At 43.0% G+C, this 25,860-nt stretch overlaps 1 protein-coding gene across 7 annotated transcripts in view; it reads right to left on the bottom strand.

Moving 5' to 3' along the window:
- LOC126278569 (probable E3 ubiquitin-protein ligase HERC4) overlaps positions 1–25,860 on the bottom strand; it is a 187,323-nt gene that overhangs the window by 28,259 nt on the left and 133,204 nt on the right. For all 7 annotated transcript variants that reach the window (XM_049978801.1, XM_049978777.1, XM_049978827.1 and 4 more), the window contains exons 18-20: positions 8,989–9,121; positions 4,250–4,399; positions 2,987–3,135 (exon numbers count right to left, since the gene is read on the bottom strand). In XM_049978801.1, coding sequence (XP_049834758.1) covers positions 2,987–3,135; positions 4,250–4,399; positions 8,989–9,121 — 432 coding nt within the window. The remainder of the gene's footprint in view (positions 1–2,986; positions 3,136–4,249; positions 4,400–8,988; positions 9,122–25,860) is intronic.

The raw sequence follows: 25,860 nt of genomic DNA on the forward strand, positions 1-25,860 counted from the left end.
ATTTCACCGCCACACCCAGTCTTTTAATTTCGTTTTATTTCTCTCCTTTCCACTACTTACCTCCTCACCCCTCTGCACCTTCTCTCCTGCCCTCCATCTAAACTGCAACACTTCACTATCCGCCACTCTCACCATACTATCCCTCCCCCTTCCTGCCCCAGCCTCCTCCTTACCCCCACCCTGTCGCCACTCCCATCATGCACCAGTGCTGCTGCTCGCAGTGTAGTTTCAGCTCTCTGAGATTGCGGATGTGTGTGCAAGTTGCGCTTGCGTAAGTTTGTGTGTGCGTGTGTGTATGTGTGTCTACTGCTGACAAAGGCCTTAATGGCCAAAAGCTATGATTGAGTAAATCTTTTTATTGTGCCTATCGCGGCTCAGCATCTCCGCTATATGGTGAGTAGCAACTTTCCTTCTCTCATATTGTTACATTCCATCCTGGATTTTCCATTGTTTGATTTATGAAAATTTGTATCTTTATGATGTGATTCACTCTTTATGTACTGTTTTTAGACAGGATTGCTTGAGGATGGGGTTGGAAAAAGAAAGAAAAAAAAGAAAGAAAGATACATTAATAAAATAAAAACAAAGTCTAGTTCGGAATGTATATTTCCAAAAGAATACTTTATTAGCTGTGGATCCATAAATAAATTACCCTTCAAAAGTAATGGAGAGGATTATAAGAGATAATAGTGTCACAGGATGGGAAAGTAGTTAAGTGGCAGGCCGTGCAAGCACATTGGGTATCTGAGGGTCTACAGGCAGCGCAACCGTCTGATGGACAGTTGCCGTGCTTCAGCTTATAAGCTTCAGAAGAATTGTCATTTGCATACTGCAACTATTGTCATTCTTCCTACAGATGTCTGGCACAGTTAAAATTTTCTTGACAAAATTTATCAATCTTCTCTTCTTTCCTCAAGGATTCAGCTTTGACAAGCTTTGGCCTCTACCCAATCCTTTTTCAGTTGTTCAACATTTTCTCTTCCCTGAGGTTTTAACTACAGCACCACTTTATTTTGGTATTCCACAAATCTCCACCCAATGAAGCCAGTGGCTTTGCCATTGATACCATAAATACTAAACTCATGATGCAAGTATTTATTCTTATTTGTTTTGTACAAACTTTAACAGATCTTACAAATCTCATTTCTACTATTTGTATTTGTTGTTTTTCTTTCTTTCTTAACGCCCAAATTCACTTTCATACAACACGGTAGTTACTGCCATTGATTTAAAGAACTCCAAAGAACTTTCTCTTAGGACTTTATCTGTAAGTAACTTTCTTTTTGCACAAGAAACTAGTTTATACTTACATTATTAGTGCCATTACTCCTGCTAAAAAAGATGTTGTTCTAAACATAAGTGAACAGTTATTACTTTAATATTGTTTGTAGAAAGTTTTAACTTTTATTTGTTGACAACTGTTCTCAGATGATAGACAAGGGCCCAAGGGCCTGCAGCAAGTGTTCTGTGCTTTTAAGTATTATTTGGTAAAACAAAGAGTACTTTAAAGACTCCTTATGCCCAATTTTTAAAACCACTGTGTTCATCCTTCAATTCTCGAAGGACACTGTTGATATAAATATTAAAAAGCACTGGTGACAGTCTACAACCTTGTTGGAAGTCCATCTTTGTTGTTATTGGAGGACGCAGTCCATCACTCCATTCCATTCCATACTTTGGGTTGGTACCCAGGCCACAGCTAACAAGAATACAGGGTATCTGGTGTATCTCTTTTCCTTTAGTATCCTCCACGTCTTTCCTTCTTAGAAGGCTAAAAGCATTTCCATTATCTATGAAAGCCAGATGAATTTCAATATGAACTCCTAGGGAGTTTTAATTATACAGTTGACTATCAAAATACTGTCTTCATGTAAGTATCTTGGACCAAAACCACATTGTTACAAGATATCCTTTCCTAAAAACTGGAAAAGTTGAACTGGAAAATCTGGACAACTTTTTTACAATTAAAGAAAAATTTCAACACAAAAAGACTATTAAAGAGAAAAGCTATGGATGTCCTGAATCAAAATTGAATCCAGTTTTCATAATGTTGTCAATTGTACATGTATTGTGAAGCTCAGCCACCCAGTACAGGTCAAGGAATGTGTGTATTTACACGCAACCTGGTTTAAAACCATTTATATTTGGGAATTTCTTGGCAATTATTCATAATAATGTTAGACAAGACCTCTCTTGTGCATACATCAAAACACAAAGTTTTTACTTTTGTTGCGCACACTATTTTCTTTCGTTTGCCAGTCTCAGATGGTCCTGGAAGTTCTGTGTTATTACAAGTGTTAAAATTTATTCTCCTTTCTGTGTAAATAAAACTGCCCATACAATGCATTTTCTCTTTACTTTTCTATAGAGAATGTAAGCCCTTGAAGAGGCTCGTGCAGGATAGTCTAGTGTGAAGAGCTGCATCAAACCATTCTTTGAACTGAACACCATAGCAATGATACTTTCTTCCAGGAGTGCTAGTCTCTCAATGAAAGCACGAGAACTGCAAAACTTAGAAGGTAAGGGAGAGGTAAACCTAAGAGGGAGAGTTGTGAATTGTACCTGGTTAGCCAAGCCAATAGAACGAGTACCTCAAAAGACAGAGATTCTGGGTTTGAGTCTAGGGAAGGCACACAGTTTTAATGTGCCCGGAAGTTCCTCATTAGTTTAGAGATAAAAGAAGAATAGGCTAGAGGTGGTCAGAATGGTAAGGGCATGTCATTCAGACCCTGTGATGAGATGTCCCCACCTCATTCTAGCCATCGAGTGACCTACCCTTCCTTTCTAACCTATTTGCTTTCAATGTAATATTATCTGTTAGCAAGTTTCTTTATCCACATTATTTTGGTAGATGCTTGCTTCTGTAGAGGAATAATTTGCTTTCTTGGCAACAGTGTTTCAAATTTACTTTGAAAGATTTTTATTGTGACATTTTTAATTACAATTATTAAATGCATAATAAAAGAATACAAGTTGTTGTACTTACCAATAATCACAGCCATAAGTTCATGAGAATGAAAAAGTTTCAATATTCTGCCTCCACATACTTTATGGAAGCCTCCATTAAAGGCAGTAAACTGTTTCTCTACACTTTTATTGAGTATGAAGTCAACATACAAGTCAACATATTCACGCCTGATGCATTAGAAAGAAAGAAGAAACGTTTTGAATTAAACAATAATATAGTCATCTATACAAACATGCATATTTAATAGTTCAATACTTTTGGAAAGATGTAATATTACATAATATCAGTAAATATTAAACAGAGGGAATTTCAAACAATTGATGAAAGACTTATCAAGTTGCTGATACAGATATTATTTAAGTCCACTTTTCAAGTGGATCTGAAAATGGCCTCCGTGTGAAGGCTGAAACCAGTCATTCTCTGAATGCTGAGAAACTGATAGGGATTTCAAACAATACAGAGGATTCTATACTACCATTTTGAGCCCAAGCACCTTTACTGTACTAGGAATAGAATAATAAGGTGGCATAGTAAAAAAATAATGTGAAATTATCCTCAAAGCCTATGAGAATGAAGATTTGCTGAGATGCACTAATACAACAGAGTAACATATTTGTGGTGAATATGTTATTAGAAGGTAAGTTAACACAATCTCTCATCAGGATTTTTCTCTGTGTGAACTGTACGCAGAGCATTCAATGCCACAGCTTCCCCGTCCCCTCATTCACTAACTTTGTTATTTAATGTGATTTGTGCACACATATAATACTGTCAGGATAATAACATATTATGTCTAATGAAAAATTTATCTCAGACCTACTCATTCTCACAGCACAGGTTAAGGTACTCGTAAGTACATCACAGTTGTATCGCTAATTCTTTAAAAGTTGGAACACAGTGTTAGGGTGCACTACCATAATACATTTCATAGTTAAGTAAATGCCCAGACAACAGCATTTTCCTTTATACATTGCTTTGCTTACTTATCTACTAACTACATACTCACATCTTGTCTCAATAAAAATCAAACCTATCTGCTGGTGGCCATATTGAGAAGGGGGAGGGGGGCCGATGCTTTGATCATTTTTCTGTTCACTCCCACAGTCCACACTACAGAAGATCGTTTACTGGTACAAGTGAATGGCAGTGAACACTAAGAAAAAGCTTTGGAAATGTCTATTCACATGATTTTGAATGACAGTGACAATTCTTTAAATGTTCAGCAATCTCCATATTCCAATAGATTCAAATAGTAAAATTCTGATTACAAACAACACTAACTTGTTCTGTTGAGTAACTGGTATATTTGACCCATCTGCTTTCAAAGGCAAATTTTTAACTTCGCCATAAACTTCTCTTGTGATTTCAAATGTGAGGCAAAAGACGTCCTCAATGTCAGGCTCTTCATAATCCAGAATATCTTGCAGACTCCTAAAAAAAAAAAAAAAAAAAAAAAAAAAAAAATTAATTATCAATTCTACTTTTCTTTCATTTCAAATTAATTTTAGGGCAAAAAAACATATCAGATGCAGCATCATCATTTGTAAAACAAATTAAATCAGAGTTGTTTGTTAATTATGATGAAGCAAAATTTACTGAAGAGGCTTTCTTTATACCTCCACAGGACAGGAACAATCCAAGGACGGTTGACATTCTATCAAGAGTTTTAAAAAATTTTAAACCAACTACTTCACTAAGACTAGTGTAAGCAGCACCAATCCTCCAACATATTAGACTGCAATGGATTTAGCCACTCTCCAACAACAGAAGAGAGAAAGAATGAAAAATTGAATAGAAAATTTAACATTAGGTGTACAGAAATGTAAATACGACAAAAGGAAATCTAAAGGGAAGGTATACAAACAAATCCACACATCAGCCATGGGCTACCAAAAGCACTCTCCTATGCTAACCTGTCTATGGGCCATGTAGAGGAGACCTTCCTAGCCTCCCAAAATGCCAAACCCCTAGTCTGCTTCAGGTTCACTGATGATATCTTCATGATCTGGACTTTGGGCCAAAACACCCTACCTTCCTTCCCTCACAACCTCAACACTTTCTGTCCTACCTGTTTCACCTGATCCTCCTCAAACCAGTCTGCCACCTTCCTAGATGTTGACCTCGTTTTCTCTGATGGCTCCATCCACACATCTGTCAACATTAAATCCACTAACTACCAACAGTACCAGCATTTCGAAACCTCCCATCCCTTTCATATCAAAAAACCCTTCCAATACAGCCTGGCCACCTGGGGATGGCATGTCTACAGAGACAAGAACTCCCTTGCTCAGTATGCTGAGGATATCATTGACAGGCACTATCCCCCAGACCTAGTCTGCAAACAGATCTCCCATACCTTTCCCCTCACACTCCCAATCCTCCCACCATCTCCAAGAACAAGTCACAAGAGTGTCCCTTTTGTCACCCAGTACCACCACTGACTGGAACAACTGAACCTCCATCATGCCCTGAAATGGGGGACATCCACATACACTCCTTCCCATTCCTCCAGAAGTCGCATTCTGCCACCCACCCAACCTCTACAATACCCTAGTCCATCCCTATGCCACTGCCAATCTCAACCCTTGCCAGAAGGGCCACATCCTTGTAGAAGACCCAGATGCATGACCTGTCCAATCCACTCTCCACGCACTTCCTATTCCAGTCATCACAGGTTTATCTTACCCCATCAGGGGTAGCCATGTCATTTAACAGTTCTGCTGCAGTCCTTGCACAGCCTTTTATATTGGTATGACAACAAACCTGTTGTCCACCAGGATGAATGGCCATCACCAAACTGTGGCCAAGAGCAAAGTAGACCACCCTGTGGCAGAACATGCAGCTGAACATAAAAGCATGATTTCAATGGCTGGGCGGCTTCACTACCGAAGCCATCTGAACCCTTCCCTCCATCACTGTTTTTCTGAACTGTGCAGATGGTAGTTATCCTTCAAATACATACTCCAACCCCATAATTATCTGGGGTCAACCTGTGGTAACATACTGTTCCCACACCCTCCATCAAACAGTTTCCATCCCCTCTGAACTGCCACCTCCCCCCTATCGTCGTCTCCCACTCTCTTTGTTTGCCACCCTCTGCCAATACATCTGCCCATCTTCCCTCACTCCTTCCTTTTTTTCCTCAGTTTTCTCCACCTCCCTGCCCCACAACTTTCTGGTGCTGCACCTGATGGTATTCTAATCCCTGAGCACTCCACCAGACTGTCCCCCCCCCCCCCCCTCCTCCTCCCCACACACAAAGTACACTGCTATCCCTTCCCCTTCCTCTCCAGATTGCTGCTTCCATCTCATGTGATAAACGCATTCTGACCTGAGCTGCTGGAGTTGGCAGTCATGTGTGCATGAGGTGTCCTTGCATGTGTGAGTGAATGGTCTATGTCTTTTTCTGATGAAAGCTATGACCAAAAGCTTTGTGTGAGTCTTCTGATTGTGCCTATATGCACTTTAACATGTCGTCTTTATGGTAAGTAGCAATCTACCTTTTCCTACATTATTGTAGAAGTAAAACTGGTTAAGATCTGAAATTACATGTGGCACCATTTGTAACATATTGTATAAAGCAAGACTGCGTATGAAACAAGAGTAAAATTTTAGCAAAACACAGCTCTTTCAGTACTCCTCCATGAGAATGGATGCTTGGTATCTGCAAAAGTAACCTACAATAAAATGCAAAGTGCATGAGAACAACAAGTGGTTGCTCCAGGGAAAACCACAGAAGGAATGGAAAACTGTGAAATGAACCAAACAAATGAAAAAATGCACCGTAAGTCACAAGTAGAATCAATTGAACGATCACCACTCAGGAGATATGAAGAAACTTTATCAGGGCCTCTACTACCTCCAATCATGTCACAAGATCAGAAATACACTATCCCAAAATCCTTCCCTCATCCCCAATACTGCACCATACAGGTCGGATGATAGCCAATGTGTTGAGAGATCTGGGAATAATTTCCGTGGTACTAGAGCAAGCTGTTTAGGGAAAAACTGTAGGGAAAGTCAAAGACTGGAATACAACCAAATGACCAAAAACTGATGTCATTCAACTGTGGATGACTCACATAAAAGGCCTAACCTATACACCCACCTACCATATCTTACCACAGTCCAGCTGCAGGTATTTCCTACGCTACAGAAGGCAGGGCAACAAGGAAGAACAATTACCTTAGATATGAAATGAACTACAACTATTGTGGTGGGCTGTGGCTAACTGCAAACTTGTCCAATCAGTTGCTGAAATTATGATGGTAGTCATATATTCTCGATGTGTACCAGAATTGCAGACACGAGCCTACATACAAACAAAAAATTAATTATGTAACTTAATTTTTTGAGGTGGTGATTAGAACTTTATGACTACCCCCCATAAAGCCCTTCAAGAACTGCTCTAGTAAGTGAGGCATCTTCGTTGTTTTTAAAAAACAGTATTGAAATGGGACACTGCTATTGTTTCAAAATTAGTCATTTGTTACTGTTAAAACAATGGCAGTCCAGAAATTTACCAAGTAAATATTTGACATTGAGCATTTAAATTTCATCAGTGTCAGGACCTGAATGTGTGTGGACGAGCCACAAACTAAGCTTCAAATTAACATTTGGGTGTTCCAAAATGAACAGAAAGCAACAAAAGCAGTCCTTTCATGAATCATTTGTGAGAAATACTCGCACATTTCTTTGGCACAATGGACAAGTCATTGTCATTGGTTTAGATGACCAAATAACAGTTAATAATGAATGGTATAAAACAATTTTATGTGCCATAAGTCATCAACTAAACCAAGAAAAACTATAAATTTTTGCATCGCTCTTCACAATAAAAATGCCATGTGTCACATACTGTGTCAAACAACAGATTATTTTACAAAGAAAAATAACAAATTAAAACTCATTGCCTGCATTCACCCAGTTTATCACTGAAAAACTTCTTTTTGTCACTTCATGTTGTAAACAAATGTGTGTATGGTGATTTTCAGTACCTCAAAAAATTGATGTATCCTACAAAAACCATGTCTTTGAGGCGCCAACACCATAGTGGAATAAGTGTTTCCAAAATTGGTTTGTACAAATGAATAAGTGCATAAATTTTAAAGGTGTATATTTTGAGGAACAATAAAATTGTGTGTACAAAAAATGTTTTTCTTTCATTGTTTTTGCAAAAGCTTAAAAGTTAGCTCTAATACTTGTGCCATTTGGATCCTTTCTTCCCACATCAATTCCTCTGAACTACAGGTGTGGAAACTGCCCATCTGGCATACCCTCTACTCACACAATCCTCCGGGTGTAACGTTCCAGTAGTCCTCTACCTTCATCATAACTTTTCCTCTTTATCCTTTTATACACCACTCCTTGCATGTCCAAACTTGGCATCACTGCCTTCCCCTTTTCAATATTTATGTCTCTCAGTTTAGTAACTGTCACTTTTTCACTTCTCATTGTGCTACCTATGTTGACAGCCACCACCTACCTTCCTCTCTGTCATCCTCTTTAACTCCCCATGCTCTTTTTCCCTGTATATCTTTGCCTCTCCCAGAGGCCATATAATGTCCCGCCTCTCCCAGAGGCCATATAACGTCCCGCCTCTCCCCAAATGCCATTTAGCCTCAGCAACTCCCCTTAAACAATAAATTTTGCCTTTGGTACAGGTGAGTGTCTGTGTCAACATGTGCACTTCTTGTTTCCGCCCCAGAAAGTATAAAGCCTAGTACATAGTCTTACATGTTTAGACAACTTTCACCATACCATAATTATCAAAATAATAAAATACTTTTCCTCTTATAAATAAAAATATTAATAAAAATTAAATTTAACAATGGCAAGAAAGGAATGCATGACTGGTGGATATTCTCATAAAAGAGGTGATAACTTAGAATCATTTATTTATCTAATTAGTACTAACAAGTTTCAGTTATTTCCTTCACAAGGGTATAAAGAAAAAAAAAAACCAAAGTTGTTACTATCTATACCACCTTATGTTTATGTATTAAGTTGATAATGCTTACTTGGCCATTGATGGTGACAATCCTTTAAGATCCTGGAGTGAAACAGGTTCATTCAAGAGCTTCTTATACAGTGCCAATGGAAAAGGTAATGCAATGATGATAAAATTATATATAGCCAATCCACATATGAGACCTGTCAAAGAGATAACCACATTACACATGAAATGCTTATACTACAATTCATTGTGTCTACCTTCCTTAGGAGAGTAGTCTTTTACATGAAATTAATACTGAAGCATCATTTAAAATTCTACAATGACATTCTGCACTTTAGAGAATGATCACTTTTTCCTTTTTTACAACAGTCACACGTGCATATCACAATGCAGTATCTGGTTTTAACCAGCCAGTGGTTGTCTGGGTAACACAATGGCAACTGCTTGCAGCACGTGCGTTTAGGCTGAAGACAATCACTGTCTGGCTGAAACCAAATATGGCATTGTGCTAAATCAAAAGCAAAATAACATAAGTCAAACATTTAATCTCAAACGCAACATGTAATTTTTGTAATTTTTTTTCCAAAGAACGAAGTTAACAATTTATTATTACTAATTGCAGATCTATCCTCTACAAATATAATATTAACAAAAAAGTGTACCATACACTACTAATATTCATTAATTACTTCTCAACAGTGCCCGCAGCATATGTAAGGGCAAAATATTACTTTCTTTTGCAGCAAACTTTGTAGAAGTTGAAAGAAAAGTCAAGTTCATTACTAAAAAAACAAGATTACCCAGAATCCATAGTTGCAAATGATCTGTTCATAGACAACTGCTATAAAGATAAATCAATACACCAAACAGATAGAGAAGTAGTTATGTGACTAATACTCTGAGTCTAAAAGGAACATTTGTTATGTTCATTACTACAGATGATGATATATGGTTCTGTGATTGAATTACAGCAATAGAGAACTTGCCTTTTCTCATTTAGCAAGTGAACAAGAAACCCGACAGAAACATCACCATGGGCATCTCATGTCATCAAAAGTCATGTGCACATCTATCAGTTTTTTGCTGATGACTATTTCTTCGTTAGGTTAAAAGACAAATTGCAACATGCACTGCATCCCACAGTTGTTCTGGACATATTGCATAAAAAAGAAGCTGAAATTTTCTGACAATGGGCTTTATCACAGACAAAATTAACAGCTTCATAAGAATCTGTTATACAGGGCTATTCAAAAGGAAGGACTAGATTTCAATCATTTGCTCCCAAACTACGAAAGATGGAAACACAACTCTAATGTTCCTGGAAAGAGAAAAGTTCAAATTTTTATGCATTCAATGTGAGCACCATGTGTTACATGACAAATATCAAAACGGTGGCTCATTTCCTGCCACACGTGAAGCAGCTGGTCTCTGTTATTGAGTTAATGACTTCAACAATGCAATGTCACTGACTTTCTAGTGTGTCAGGCACAGGGGGGATAAAAACACAGTCCTTCACGTAACCCCACAAATAAAAGTCACAAAGTGTGAGGTCTTGTGACCTGGGAGGCCAACTGACAATGAAGTTCATCAGCTGCTCCTCCTCTTCTGATCGAACATTCTGGAATGGTGTGATTCAGGTAAGGTCGGATGTGCAGCCTCCTGTCAACTTCTATCTGAGTCAGCAGCAGACACACATTGGGAAGTAGTCATTGATATGCAAATTTGTAGCCACTTTCCACTGAATCGAGTCTGCAATAGCTGGAGAACAAAAAAAGGTCAGTGTCTGAAAATTACCCTGTAGATGTAGAAAGGTGTTATCCAAAATCAAAAAGACACCTACTCTCCAAATGGACAGGACACTCAATAATTTGACCCTTGGAGATGTAGCAGCCAAGCCCCTCAGCAGATCGTGTGCACTCAAGTCATCAATGAGGAGGAATGGGTAGGGGAGCACTCCGAGAAGCTCTGTCAGTACACCTGCATCCAATGGACCCATGAGGTGGAAGACAAAAAGAACATACTGCTATCATAATGGGTGTGAGAACTTTCACTGCAACTGCTTACCTGGCTATAGTAAGAGGGACAGGAGAGGAGCGGCATCTGTCATCAATGAAAACATCCATCCCACCTTCAGTCCTATCTCCAGTAATATCACCCTTCCTGTAAGAGTGGTAGTTCCTTAATTCAGCCACATTGGTGAGTTTAAAATGAGTTTCTTGTAAGCAGATGCAGAATGGCCTCTCCTGTGCCAGTAGTTGCAATCCTTTCAATTACAATTGGTAACCATTTAAGTTCCACAGCAATATAGAATACCCTGTTGATGGAATTGATTAGTATGGTCTGGGTTTTTGTGGAAGCAACATACTTGGCAACTGGATTCTTAAAGGTAGAGAAAGCAAAAGTCACTGGAAAAGCCGGAGGTTGCACAGCTTTGAAAGTTTCGTTAACTTTGCCATATGGCATGTGTCTTGTGACTTTGAAATGCTGTAGTTTCTTTTTCTTCTTGTAAACTTCGCACTTCTTGCTCCCTACCAGATGATCCCTGATACATAAGCTGGATCTCTAAGATATAGCCTGCAAGAATATATTCAGGGGTTACTATAAATGCTGCAGTGTTTTCAGATTTGCCACTGACTCTCCTCAGATAGTACTGCAGTTCCATAACATTCATTTCTTCCATTCTGCACGTAATTCCTCATGGTCCATCTCCATTATATGGGAGCAGGTAAACATGTCTTTAGACAAGTAAAGGATGTTATGCAACTCAGCCAGAACAGGGTAGCCACCTAAGACATGGCAGCCCAGAAGCTTGAATAATTGGTGCGACAAGGCAGTTTCAACTAGAAGTGTTGCGTTATGAAGTCATTTAATGATTTTTAAGGGTCTGGCAATACACTCCAATGTCTTGGGATTACAGAAAGAGAATACCTTCTCTACGATTTCTCCCACTCTCTTGATTACAAACAAAGTGTTATGGCAGAATAGTCTCTTGTTACTACAATGTGTAACAAAAAGGTATGGCCAAACTTCCAGGAAATATTCCTTAATGTGTTGTGTGGACTGGGAATTAGAAACACTATTTCCAAGTTAAAGCCCATTTCCTCCTCCTCTTTGTAATCACATTAATCAAGGAAAACAAACTGCAACAAAACATACCAGGATTCCTCTTGGTTACATTTGATGACAATGTATGAAAAGCTGTTGGTTAGTTGGGTGTGGGATTGAAGGGACCAGACTGCTAAGCTCATCGGTCCCTTGTTCCACGATAAAATCACACGAAATAAAAACTGTCAGTCGTTAAAAACGGAGAACTGAGACGAGGGACGACACAATACAAGAAAGACAGACAAAGACCAGACAAACGGAACTAAAATCACACCGAGTGTGAAGGTGGTTGGCCGACCATGAAAATAAGGAAAAGCCAACCACCAAATGACATTAAAACCACAGTTTAAAACCACAGGCCAAAGGCCCAAGTCAATACAGGAAATAAAAGGACAAACACTCAAATCATACGATAAAAACCCCCTGCCCGAATAAAACTCAACACGAGGTCCGCCATAGCAACGTCATCACATAAAAGGGCAGGGAGGGTATCAGGCAGCGCAAACGTCTGCCTGAGTCCTGTTAAAAGCGGGCAGTCCACCAAAATGTGGCCCACCGTCAGAGCTGCCCCGCAGCGACATAGCGGTGGGTCCTCCCGGCGCAACAAATGGCCGTGCGTCAGCCACGTGTGGCCAACGCGCAGCCGGCAGAGGACGACAGAGTCCTTCCGAGAGGCCCGCATGGAGGAGCGCCACACACCGGTCGTCTCCTTCACCGCCCGAAGTTTGTTGGGCGTGGGCAGGGTGCACCACTCGTCACCCCAGGCACTAAGCACTTTCTGGCGCAAAAGCGACAGGAGATCACACTCCATACGGCCGAGTTCCAGAGCCGGTGAACTCACTGCCTGTTTAGCCAGCGTGTCAACCCGCTCATTGCCCGGGAAGCCGACATAACCTGGGGTCCAAACAAAGACCACGGAGCGGCCGCAACGGGCAAGAGCATGGAGCGACTCGTGGATGGCCATCACCAGACGGGAACGAGGAAAGCACTGGTCAAGAGCTCGTAAACCACTCAGGGAGTCACTACAGATGACAAAGGACTCACCTGAGCGGGAGCGGATATACTCTAGGGCGCGATAGATGGCAACCAACTCGGCAGTGTATACACTGTTCCCGGGTGCCAGCGACCGTTGCTCACAATGATCCTCTAGAGTAAGAGCGTAACCAGTGCGACCAGAGACCATCGAACCGTCGGTATAGGCCACGGCAGATCCGGGAAACTCGGCAAGGAGAGAAACAAAGCGGCGGCGGAGGGCCGGAGGAGGGACCGAGTCTTTCGGACCCTGTGCCAAATCCAGCCGAATGCATGGTCGGCGCACACACCAAGGGGGCAGACGGAGATTGGCCCGGAAAACAGGCGGGAGAGGAAAAAACTCAATCCCACACAGTAGAGCCCGGATGCGAACCGCGATCGTACACCCTGACCGGGGCCGCCTGTCTGGAAGATGGACGATCGAGTGCGGGAACAGGAGACAGTAGTTGGGATGCCCTGGCAAGCTACAAACGTGGGCAGCATAAGCGGCCAGAAGTCGGTCGCGCCGGATCCGCAATGGAGGAACACCAGCCTCCACAAGTAAGCTGTCAACAGGGCTTGTCCGAAATGCTCCTGTGGCGAGTCGGATCCCGCAGTGATGGATGGGATCCAGCAATTGCAATGCTGATGGCGATGCCGAACCATAAGCCACACACCCATAATCAAGGCGGGACTGGGTCAGCGCTTGATACAGCCGGAGAAGGGTGGACCGATCGGCACCCCATCCGGTGTGGCTAAGGCAACGGAGAGCGTTTAAATGCCGCCAGCATGTTTGTTTAAGTTGCCTAATATGAGGCAGCCAAGTCAACCGGGCATCAAATACCAGTCCCAAGAACCGATGCGTCTCTACCACAGCAAGAGGTTCACCGTCAAGGTAAAGGCGTGGCTCAGGGTGAACGGTGCGACGCCGGCAGAAATGCATAACGCAGGTCTTAGCAGCCGAAAACTGGAAGCCGTGTGCTACAGCCCACGACTGCGCCTTGCGGATAGCGCCCTGCAGCTGGCGCTCAGCAACTGCAATGCCAGCGGAGCTGTAGTAGAGGCAGAAGTCGTCTGCATACAACGAAGCTGCGACGGACGATCCCACCGCCTCAGCGAGCCCATTGATCGCAATTAAAAACAGGGAGACACTGAGGACAGACCCCTGTGGGACCCCGTTCTCCTGGACCCGGGAGGAACTATGGGACGCAGCAACTTGCACGCGGAAGGAACGAGACGACAGAAAATTCTGAATAAAAATCGGGAGCGGGCCCCTAAGACCTCACCCATGAAGTGTGGCCAGGATGTGATATCGCCAAGTCGTATCGTATGCCTTCCGCATGTCGAAGAAGACGGCAACCAGATGTTGGCGGCGTGCAAAGGCTGTACGGACGGCAGACCAGATTATCGACGGCAGAGCGGCCTTTACGGAACCCACCCTGAGACGGAGCCAGAAGGCCTCGAGACTCGAGGAGCCAACTCAACCTCCGGCTCACCATACGTTCTAGCAACTTGCAAAGAACGTTGGTGAGGCTTATGGGGCGGTAGCTGTCCACCTCCAGCGGGTTCTTGCCAGGTTTCAACATGGGGAGGACGATGCTTTCTCGCCATTGAGACGGGAACACACCCTCAACCCAGATGCGGTTGAAAACATCTAGGAGGCGTCGCTGGCAATTCACAGAGAGGTGTTTCAGCATCTGGCTGTGGATGCGGTCTGGCCCAGAAGCCATATCAGGGCAAGCAGATAGTGCACTCTGGAATTCCCAGTCGCTGAAAGGAGCATTGTACGACTCCGCGTGGCGCGTATGAAAGGAAAGCCTCCAACTTTCCAACCGCTCTTTCCGGTAGCGGAAGGCCAGTGGGTAATTCGTAGATGCGGAACACTGAGCAAAATGCGCTGCTAACCGGTCCGCAATCATGTCGGAGTCAGGACACACCACTCCATTCAGCGAAAGCCCAGGGACAGACACAGGCGGCCGATAGCCATGGAGTCGCCTAATCTTAGCCCAAACCTGCGATGCAGAGGTACGGACGCCAATGGTGGAAACATACCGTTCCCAGCACTCCTGCTTCCGTTGGCGAATAAGGCATCGGGCACGGGCACGGAGCTGTTTAAAAACGATGAGGTTCTCCAAGGACGGGTGCCGCTTATGGCGTTGAAGAGCCCGCCGGCGATCTCTAATCGCCTCTGCGATCTCGGGCGCCCACCAAGGCACAGTCCTCCGCCGAGGGGACCCGGATGAACAGGGAATCGCAGATGCCGCCGCAGAAACGATGCCGGTGGTGACCGACTGAACCACTGCATCAATGGTGTCATGGGAAGGAGGTGCGATAGTGGCGAGAGAGGAGAACAAGCCCCAATCAGCCTTATTCAGAGCCCATCTGGAGGGGCGTTCAGAAGAGTGACGCTGTGGTAGTGACAGAAAGATGGGGAAATGGTCACTACCACATAAGTCGTCATGGACACTCCAGTGGATGGATGGTGAAAGTCCGGGGCTGCAGATAGAAAGGTCGATGGCCGAAAATGTGCCATGGACTACGCTGAAATGTGTCGGCTCTCCCATGTTTAAGAGGCAGAGGTCAAGCTGCGAGAGAAGAGTCTCGACATCTCTACCCCGGCCAGTAATCGCGGCGCTACCCCACAGGGGGTTATGGGCGTTAAGGTCGCCCAGTAACACAAAAGGAGGAGGCAGTTGTGCTATCAATGCAGCCAACAGATGACGCGAGACATCAGCATCTGGCGGAAGATACAAACTGCAGACAGTAATAGGCTGAGGCGTCCACATCCTTACAGCGACAGCCTCTAAAGGTGTGTGAAGAGGTACACATTCGCTGTAGACAGAGTTAAGGATGTAGACGCAGACTCCACCAGATACCCTCTCGTAAGCTGCCCGGTTCTTGTAATAACCCCGATACCCACGTAGGGCAGAGGTCCGCATTGCCGGAAACCAAGTTTCCTGTAGGGCAATGCAGAGGAAAGGGGACTGCTGATGAGTTGGCGAAGCTCAGCAAGGTGGTGGAAAAAAGCGCTGCAGTTCCACTGGAGTATCGCTTTGTCCATGTCCGAAAAAGGCGTGAAGGGGCCGAGGAGGCAGATCACGCCACTGGGTCACCTGCTGCCACCGATGGAGGACCAGTACAATCTGCTGCCATGGTGTCTGAGGGTCCGGCGAGATCCAGGTCCTCAGCGGACGCCCGGATCTCCACCTTATCCTCGGACGCAGAGCCTGTAGGGAGCAGTGGGGTGGATGCCACCACATGTTCCTTGGCCTTAGAGGTCTTCTTCTTCGTCTTGTCTCTCTGGTCCTTGGGTTTCATTGGCTGGGAGGGCTCCAGCGAGTCAGTCTCCGGGACGGAGGAGGAGCGGAAAGCCCTGCGACCAGCCGCTGGTCTGCTTTTCTTCCATTGGCTGACGTCACCCTTCCCAGAGGCGGAAACCTGGGAAGGAAGGGACCCAATGGACCCTTTCCGTGCTATTAGAGCCGGGGAAGTTTGAGGCTTCCCCAGCTTAGAAGTGGGGACTGATGTCCCCGATGGTTGGGGGGTTGCTGCTCCTGAGGCAGGTAGTGCAGGAGCAGCAGGGAGTGAAGTGCCCCCCCACCATCAAGGGGGCAGGTGTAGCATTCCGGCTCTGAGAGGTGGCAGTCTGAGGGAGAGCTAATGGGGCCATAACAGTAGTAGCCGCGGCGTAAGAGGCAGTCATTCGAACAGGATGGAGGCATTCGAACTTCTGCCTGGCCTCAGTGTATGTCAGGCGGTCCAGGGTCTTATACTCCATGATTTTGCGCTCTTTCTGGAAGATACTGCAGTCCGGCGAGCAAGGAGAGTGGTGCTCTCCGCAGTTTACACAGATGGGAGGCGGAGCACATGGAGTATTGGGATGTGATGGGCGTCCACAATCTCGACATGTGAGGCTGGAAGTACAGTGGGAAGACATATGCCCGAACTTCCAGCACTTAAAGCACCGCATCGGAGGAGGGATATATGGCTTGACGTCACAACGATAGACCATCACCTTGACCTTCTCAGGTAAAGTATCACCCTCGAAGGCCAAGATGAAGGCACCGGTGGCAACCTGCTTATCCCTTGGACCACGATGTACGCGCCGGACGAAGTGAACACCTCGCCGCTCTAAATTGGCGCGAAGCTCGTCATCGGACTGCAATAGAAGGTCCCGATGGAATATTATGCCCTGGACCATATTAAGACTCTTATGGGGCGTGATTGTAACCGGAACATCCCACAGCTTGTTACAATCGAGTAACCGGCGGGACTGGGCGGAGGACGCCGATTTGATCAAAACCGAGCCCGAGCGCATTTTGGACAAGCCCTCCACCTCCCTGAACTTGTCCTCTAAGTGCTCGACGAAGAACTGAGGCTTCATGGATGTAAAGGATTCACCATCAGCTCTCTTACACACCAGGTAGCGGGGCGAGTATGGTTCGCTGGCATCCTTAGTCTTTCGTTCCTCCCATGGTGTAGCCAGGGAGGGGAACGATTTGAGGTCATATGTAGTTGCGTTGTATTGAGCCCTGGAACGCTTAGAGACTGCTGGCGGCTGGCCGCCAGCATGGGATGATGTACCACGCTTCATTGCGGGTCATCCGCCCTGATGCCACCTACTCCGACCAAGGGCCCTCCCCACGGGCGCCACCCAGCCTCAGCAACGACCACCTGGCAGGATGGCCATTGCCAGGAGTCCCAATGCCCCAAGGAGATAGGCATCTACTCCTTGGCATACGTGGGGAGTTAACGGCGCTGGCATCTGCAGAGCGATCCCTGTGTAGTCAGGGGGCTACAACCAACAGGGTACATGGCGGCCCCACCACAACGGACTGGCTACCGTGCTGGATTTCAGGTGATGTATTCCAATATCGTCATTGGCGCATAAAGCGACACAGCATAGCAGACTGCAATAAACTGCACCCAAGAACAAATCCACGCCCAAGAGATGGTAGGTGAGCGGGACTGCTAAGCGATGACGACAAACCTGGCTAGAGATGGTAATGCATGATGGACACATCGCTCCTTGTAAGGCGCCCTTCCCCAATCGGCTCGCTCTTCGGAAAATTTAGAAGGATGGAGGTCAAACCCGTTAGGGGACCATCTCACAAGGCCAAAACGTTTGAGACTCCTTTTAGTCGCCTCTTACGACAGGCAGGAATACCGTGGGCCTATTCTTACCCCCGAACCCACATGGGGGGATGAAAAGCTGTAATACTTAGGTTTACGGCCAGTGTTTGAGCAAAAATAATGTTCACATGCTACTCACTTCATTGCTTGTGTTGACACTTGACTGACACCATCGCTCTACTAGCATCAAGCATGTAGCATCAGTGGTGCAGTAGTCATCATGGAATTTGTTTTCAGTACACTGCAATGGAAGTGTAATCAAATGCGGAGTTGGCATATGCTCATTTTCTGTATGAATTAGCAGCTGGTAATAACAATGAAACTCAATGTTTATATTGTCAAAAATCAAAGAATGGAAAATCCAGGCTGGAATGTAACAATATCAGAAAAGGAAAGTTGCCACTCACCTTATAGCAGAGATGCTGAGTCGCGACACGCACAACAAAAAGATTCGCACAATTGTAGCTTTTGGCCAAAAAGGCCTTTTTCAGCAGTAGACACACGCACTCACTCGTGAATTGTGTGAATCTTTTTGTTGTGCCTATCATGACTCAGCACCTCCACTATATGGTGAGTGGTAACTTTCCTTCTCTGGTAACGACAATGTCCCAACTGGAGTACATTGGAGGCAGTGCAGTTGATGAGAGCCCTAGTGTCAGTCAATTAGTTGAAATAAGTAATGCTGACCACATGACAGTCTGGAAAGTACTTCTTGAGAACCTGCTGCATCTGTACCATGTACCGCATTTGCAGCAACTATCTGCAGCTAAGTTTCCTGCATGGGTATATTTCTGACAATCATTTTTTATAGAGGTGTGCACCTCACCTGCAGTCCAGACAGTGAAGTCATGGTAACCATTCTCCTAAACATACATTTCACTGTCACAACTAACTGTGGTCCCTGAAGCATTCCCAGAGTTAACAGCAGAAGCAGTCTGATGGCACCGGCCAGTCCCCAGCTCAGGAACCCCAGGGTCGCAGTGCCCATGCCCAACCATTGCTGATGGAGTTCCCTGTGGAAAACAAAAACCAGCCCTCTCTTCCCTAAGTTGTGGGACACTTTTCGTCAGACCCCTTTGCTGAGATCTGTCTGCTCCAGGTGGTCCTGCCAGTATCTATGCTACCATTGGCATGTTAGTCAGTATCACTGAGGCATGCTAACCTCCCTGACCAGCACTGAAGGTGCCTACAATAAGATGGTGTTCCCCAGGAGGGACTAACAATAGAAAAGAATGATACACCATAGAACATACATATTTTGTACATCACGGCCAAGGTAACTGTTTCAAAAAAGAAGAATTAGGAAACATTCTGATGCTATAGCATTCACATACCATGTATTGTAACATTTGAGCCATAAATACACTATGGAAGAAAATATACTGAGTGTGGATAAGAAGTGCTATGCAAGATATATTGTTTTAACTTGATTGGGCAACCTGTGGACAACAGTTCTGTTTTAGGTTTGCTGTTGTTTCCCACTCCTGGTGTTCTTGTTGAAGTTTAAACATTTGTCTTCTTTTTAGTACCTTGAGCTTTTCTGTTTTCCAGTATTACTACAGAACTCCATTTTGCATTCTTCAGACGTTTCCTGGTTTCACTGTGGTACTTCTGTAGGGGATATTAGGAAGGGTCAGGTTTCATTAGGTATATGGTAGTCACCCCTGTTACTTATTATGTTTTGCCTAGTATGATGTTTTGCAAGGTACTCCTCTATTTGCTTGATCCACTGGGATTCAGTGCTTTTACCCTTGTTAGCTGCTCAGAATATCTTATAGTACAGCTTACAGGTTTATTTTCCCTACAGGTGGCCATAGAAAGATCACCGCCTTCTTCTGATAGCATTGTTGTTAATAGAGTTCACAATCAAGTTTGTACCATTGTCTCCAATCTAGTAGGATCTTTGGTTCCACTATCTTTCACATAAATCTCCTTTCTTGTAATTTGAGGACTCTTCTTGGTTAGGGATAGGCACATTGCTGCACTGAGGACTGGCTGTCTCACTACTGTGTTATATGTGTTAGTTTGATATGCATCTAGAGATATTATGGGCCATACGTTTTTCTGCAAGCACAGTATGCCCTATCTAGTTTGATTTTCCTTTGTTTGAGAGCTACTCTTTCACTGAGATCCATTCTCCAAAGTACTTTATGGTTCAGGCTTTCTTAATATGCTTGATAGCACTGACACTCACCATTCTAGGGCCATCTTTAATACTGGTAATTAACTCAGTCTTTCCAATGATGAACGACAGACCTGTTTCCCTATTATTAACTGCAGTGTTTGGAATTGCACAGGAGACCCTTGCACATCATTTGCCAGTAATGTCAAGCCACATATGGGATCTTTATTTGACTGCTTTGATACTCATCCTTCATCAGGTGTTCGGTGGGAGAGATCTGATCTAGTCCCTGACAGTTTTTCTCAGGGCACAATTACATAATATACACGAAATATAGTCTCCTAGTCTCACCACTGTATCAAACAGGAAACACTCTGACAGTTGTCCTCTAAACCTTACTTAGGATTTGGCACAGTATAACCTACTGAGTTTTTCATTCAGTGCTATTTCTCTTAGTATTCAGAGAGCAGTCCTACCCACAGAGTCGTATATCTTTTGGAAGTTCTACTGTCTGGTTTGTTTCTTGCTCTACTGGAGAATAGTCTTGAGGTTACGCATTTGTTCAATGCAGGACTCTCCATGCTCTGGAATCTGCTTGATATTTCCCTAACTCATCATCCAGCTGCCTAGTTAAGTGTCGTTCAAATATCTTGGAAAAGATTTTTCATGTGATTGCAAGGAGTGATATTCCTCTTTAATTACTGGGGTCTGTTCTGGTTTCTTTTTTGTGAACTGGGTGGATAATGGCTGACGTCTAGTTGGCGGGCAGTTTCTTGTTAGGCTGTGTATCCAAGACAGCTGTATGGCGTATGTCCAAGACAGCTGTACGTATAAGCCTATCTGCATTTTCTCCTGCTAGTTTCAGCATTTCTGCCACTAACCCAGCTTCCCAAGAGCTTTGCTCTTTTTGAGGAGATCTACAACTACTCTGACTTCTTTGTATTGGGAGGAGGGATGTGCTTGTTGTTGGGATCATTGGATTCTCTAACCGGGAGGTGTGAGTAGGTTCTTTGGCATTTAGAGGTTCCTACAAATAATCATCTAGTGTTTTTGTGCACTCACTATTATTGAGGCACAGTGATTCACCGGCTCACTGAAGACATAAAGAAGAAGGTGTGAACTGGGTCATCTGAGGCCCTTGTATAGATCTCTAGAGTCGTATCTTTGAAAGTTCTTCACTGCGTGCCAAATCAGTTGTTTTGCTTCCTCTTTGCCCCCCTTAAGAAATTGGTTGTGGTCTTCCTTTGTGTAATAAAGGCTTGTAGATTGGTGGCATTCTTGTGCTATTTCCATTTTACCCACACTAGCCATTTGACCTATATAGCATCGTCACATCTGCTGGACCACCAGGTGTGTTTAACCACGAATATATAATAATTGGTTGCCAGAATATTTACTTGCATTATTTACATTTGATGTGTTTGAAAAACTATTCCTGACATGTGTGCGTTACTAGTATTCACTGCAGGTGGCCTCTGAAGCATTTTGTAAATCAGAATAATTTGTTGAATCATTGCTTATGATAGAGAGGTGTACTCAACACAAATGATATCCACACTTAGAACAACCAATCTTCCAACACTTTTGTGCAGCAATTTAAGGGATAATACATAAACTGAAATCTAATCTGCTTGACACCTGCTCCATAAATTCTGAAAGTGTAGTAGTAGTAGTAGTAGTAGTAGTAGTATAGTAGTAGTAGTAGTAGTAGTAGACGTGGTTTGCAAGCACACACACACACACACACACACACTTGAGCATGTGTGTGCGCGCACTCTTTTTTTAAGAGAAGTGTCGAGACAATGAACAAACAAAATGTAAAACAGTGTACACGTGTAAGAAGGAAAAACCCAAGACATTATGTAAATGATCAAATTGACAGTTTCCACAGAGATTTCCTATAATTGTAAAACTGACTTGTTCCACATTATTAGCAAGAGCCCTGAGACATGTAAATATCTAACAAACATAAAAAAACCAAAATGATCCCAATTCCATTATCGGTAAAAGTACCAGCTGTACTGATTTCAATTCACACATTTCCTACGAGTTACTTTTAACACTAAAAATCATTTAGTATTATTCCTGCTACTTCAAGCAGTATTATTAAGAGTTCCTGTCGTACTATCACAAATAATTCACTTGAATGTTTGTAGTTTTGCACAAGAAAATCAGTAAATGGCGGAAGCGGTATGTATATATCAACACAATTAAAAATGTTGATACAAAAATCACTCATAGGAATTTCACTTCTCATTTACCATAGGAGGACTTGGTATTCACATATTTCACCCATCAGATATCATACATGAAATACACTAGGTTCACCTTCTTAAATACCTCATTCCATTCCACTCAAATAGTTGTAATTCTGTATTATTTTCTGTAAAATGTTAGCACTTTAATCACGGATAATACTTAAGGTTACAGTCAGCTATAGAGTAAACTGCACATTTAACGTTAATTTGGAGAGAGCTATACGGAAAGCTGTCTCCTGTCTAACATTCAATCCAACCCCATGGTGCCTGGAGAAAAGAATAAGTGACATAATCAATTCAAACGATTATTGAAATCAGTAATCCAGAAGCACAATCCGTCTGAAAACCTACCTTGTCCTATACAGCCGAAATTCAACCAAATGTGCTGTGATCCTTCACCATTACACCTATGGGGTTGGATGGATTCCATTAAGTGAGACAGTTGTGCATAATGAATTCTGCTGTGGTAATTTCCAAATGCCTGGGATCAATTTATGCAGCCATTCATGAAGTTGTCATCTGGTTTGAAGGCTGGTCAGTCGACTGTAGAAGCAGTGAATTTCAGCACAATCAAAACTGCAAATAATCCATATATTTGTAGATTTTTCTTTGCTTATATCAATTTTGTCCATGTTGCATTACTCCTAAAGCAATTATCCAATTTTCTCAAGTTATTGACTGTGACTGCTCAACAGGTTTGTTTACTTCATTACATTCTGCACCATGCGTAGATGTGAAATATGAAATGTCTAGACTACTTACATCTACAATTAAAACTGATGATTAAATTTCCATGCTGTAAATAAATTCAAATATCATACAACACAACAGGGAGACTTTCAACTTGGGCCCATTCCGCAATTTAGCCCATGATACAGTTCACTGTAAGTGAGGCTCTTATTATAAACATTATTACTTTACTCGCCAGGGAAGCAACAATGTTAATATTGTTTATAAGATTACAATGAAGCAGACCGCCTGTAACAGAGTTATGTTACTGTGTCAATGACTGTTGCTTACATTATGCCAATAAACACAAAGTATTAATGGTTTTATGATGTATTGTGACTACTTGGCTAACTGAAACTTTTATGTGATAGTACAAAACAGAAAGCACTTCTGAAATATCTAGGTTCATTCAATATATTTCACCTAACAATGGTGGCGAAAATCAGCCAATTATGCCTTGGTACCTTAACAGGTCAGGGGGCAAGACTGATGAGACCAGATTTGCAGAGGGAGTTTCAATAAATCTCACAATTTGCAGCATTTTCCACAGAACTGATCATGGCCCCCTAGTTCTGCTTTGTGTTGAAGGACTGAACCAGAGACTTCAAAAGTTATGTGAGAAGCGAGGCTGTGACTTCCTGGACTTGCACTGTACGACAGAGATCTGCAGCGTCCCCCTAAACATTTTAGGTGTGCACAACACATCAGAGGCTGCTAGTCAGGCAGTCGATTGTGTGTGGGGTGCACACAATGGTTTTTTAGATTAGGTGACTCTCCATCCAGTCCAGATAATGACAGCTGCAAGTGACCCAAAACTATCTGTCACGGTAGACAACAAACTCAAATTCACCAAGACAGAAACTGAACCTGCACACAAGATTGTTTGGGCAAGACTCAGAATCAGCAGTGGCTATAAAATTGTAACTGGATCTTTCTACTGACCACCATACTTACCTTCTGATGTAACCAAAGACTTAACAGAAAACCTCTGTTCACTTGCTTATGTTCCCTGATCATACTGTGATCATTGTTGGAGACTTAAATCGTAGGACACCAGCACAACGAACCCTCCGCGCGATTAGAAAAAGGAACAAGTCATAGTTTGTTTTTAGGGAACTAAACTGGGACAAGTCATTCTGGTCATTAACCCTAGATCGCCCCGTTAGCTGAGTGGTCAGCGCGACAGAATGTCAATCCTAAGGGCCTGGGTTGGATTCCTGGCTGGTCAGAGATTTCCTCCGCTCAGGGACTGGGTGTTGTGTTGTCCCAATCATCATAATTTCATCCTCATTGATGAGCTAGTCGCCAAAATAGCGTCAAACCGAAAGACTTACACCTGGCGAATGGTCTACTGACAGAAGGCCCTAGTCACACAACTTTTACATTTTACAGTTGTGAGTGTGACAAAACATTCTGTGAAAAGTTACTGAATGCCCTTTCTGAAAACTATTGAGACAAGATAGTTCGGAACTCCACTCATGATGGAAATATATTAAATTTAAATGCAACAAATAGACCAGATCTCTTTGAGGATGTCCACATTGAAACTGGTATCAGTACATGAGGCGGTTGTGGAAATGAAGAGTACCAAAGTACAGACGGCAAATAAAATGTGATATATCCAAGATGGCCACCGCGTGAGATCACAGGTATTTTCTTCGTCCACTATAAGAACTTATTTAAGAGAAAATAGTGTCAAATTTAAATTTTCTTTGTTTTGTATACTTGCTGTAGTGTCTGTTCTTGTCACACAGCTGAATGTTAGCATCCCAGCAAAGCTTGTTCTTGAAAAAACATGTTCTTTAGCTGAAGCCCCAATAATCGCGACATAACCCTAAATTTTGCGTGACAAACACAAAACATTCTATTCAAGTTTTCTTAATAGTGCAAAATTCATTTAAAAAAGACAGCTACTAGTTTCATCAGTTTCTATTGTCACAATAAAAGTGTAATTAAACATTTCTAAAGTGTATGTAATTAACATGTTTCATATTTTTTACTAGTAAGATAGACGCGATCTAAGCCTAAATTTTCCGAATTATAGATGTTTAAAAACCTGACCAAACATGCCTGATAATGTAAATTCTCTAAAAGTACAGTACTTAAAAATTCATTCTTCTGTCATTGTATTTCTAAATCAGTACAAAAACAATAACCACCACTCAAAAGACCTGCGTGTCGTGTTTTGTTTACACACAGCCAATCTCGCGTCCTTGACCAATTTAAAACATTCTTTAAACTTAATTATTCTTTCGAAACTGACCATGAGTGAGAAATGTGGGGCTGTTATAGGGTAGTAACTATAGGGCTTTGTTGCCAATCTTTTAGGAAATATTTTCACTGGGGGGGGGGGGGGGGGATGCAGTGAGGAGAATGTTGGGAGAACAGAAGAGGCTCTCTCCTGGAACTGCAGAGTATGCAGTAGGAACATTTTGATTGGGAAACAGGAAAGGAAAATCTGTTCCCTTCAAGCACATTTGCAGGAAGCAAGGAAGGAACTGATAAGGATCACGGGAGATATGGGGGAAGAGGGTGGTTGGGAACTGGCAGCTGGTAGGAGGACAGGAAGAAAGAGGAC

This window comes from Schistocerca gregaria, chromosome 1 (assembly GCF_023897955.1).
Source record: "Schistocerca gregaria isolate iqSchGreg1 chromosome 1, iqSchGreg1.2, whole genome shotgun sequence".
Lineage (NCBI taxonomy): Eukaryota > Metazoa > Arthropoda > Insecta > Orthoptera > Acrididae > Schistocerca > Schistocerca gregaria.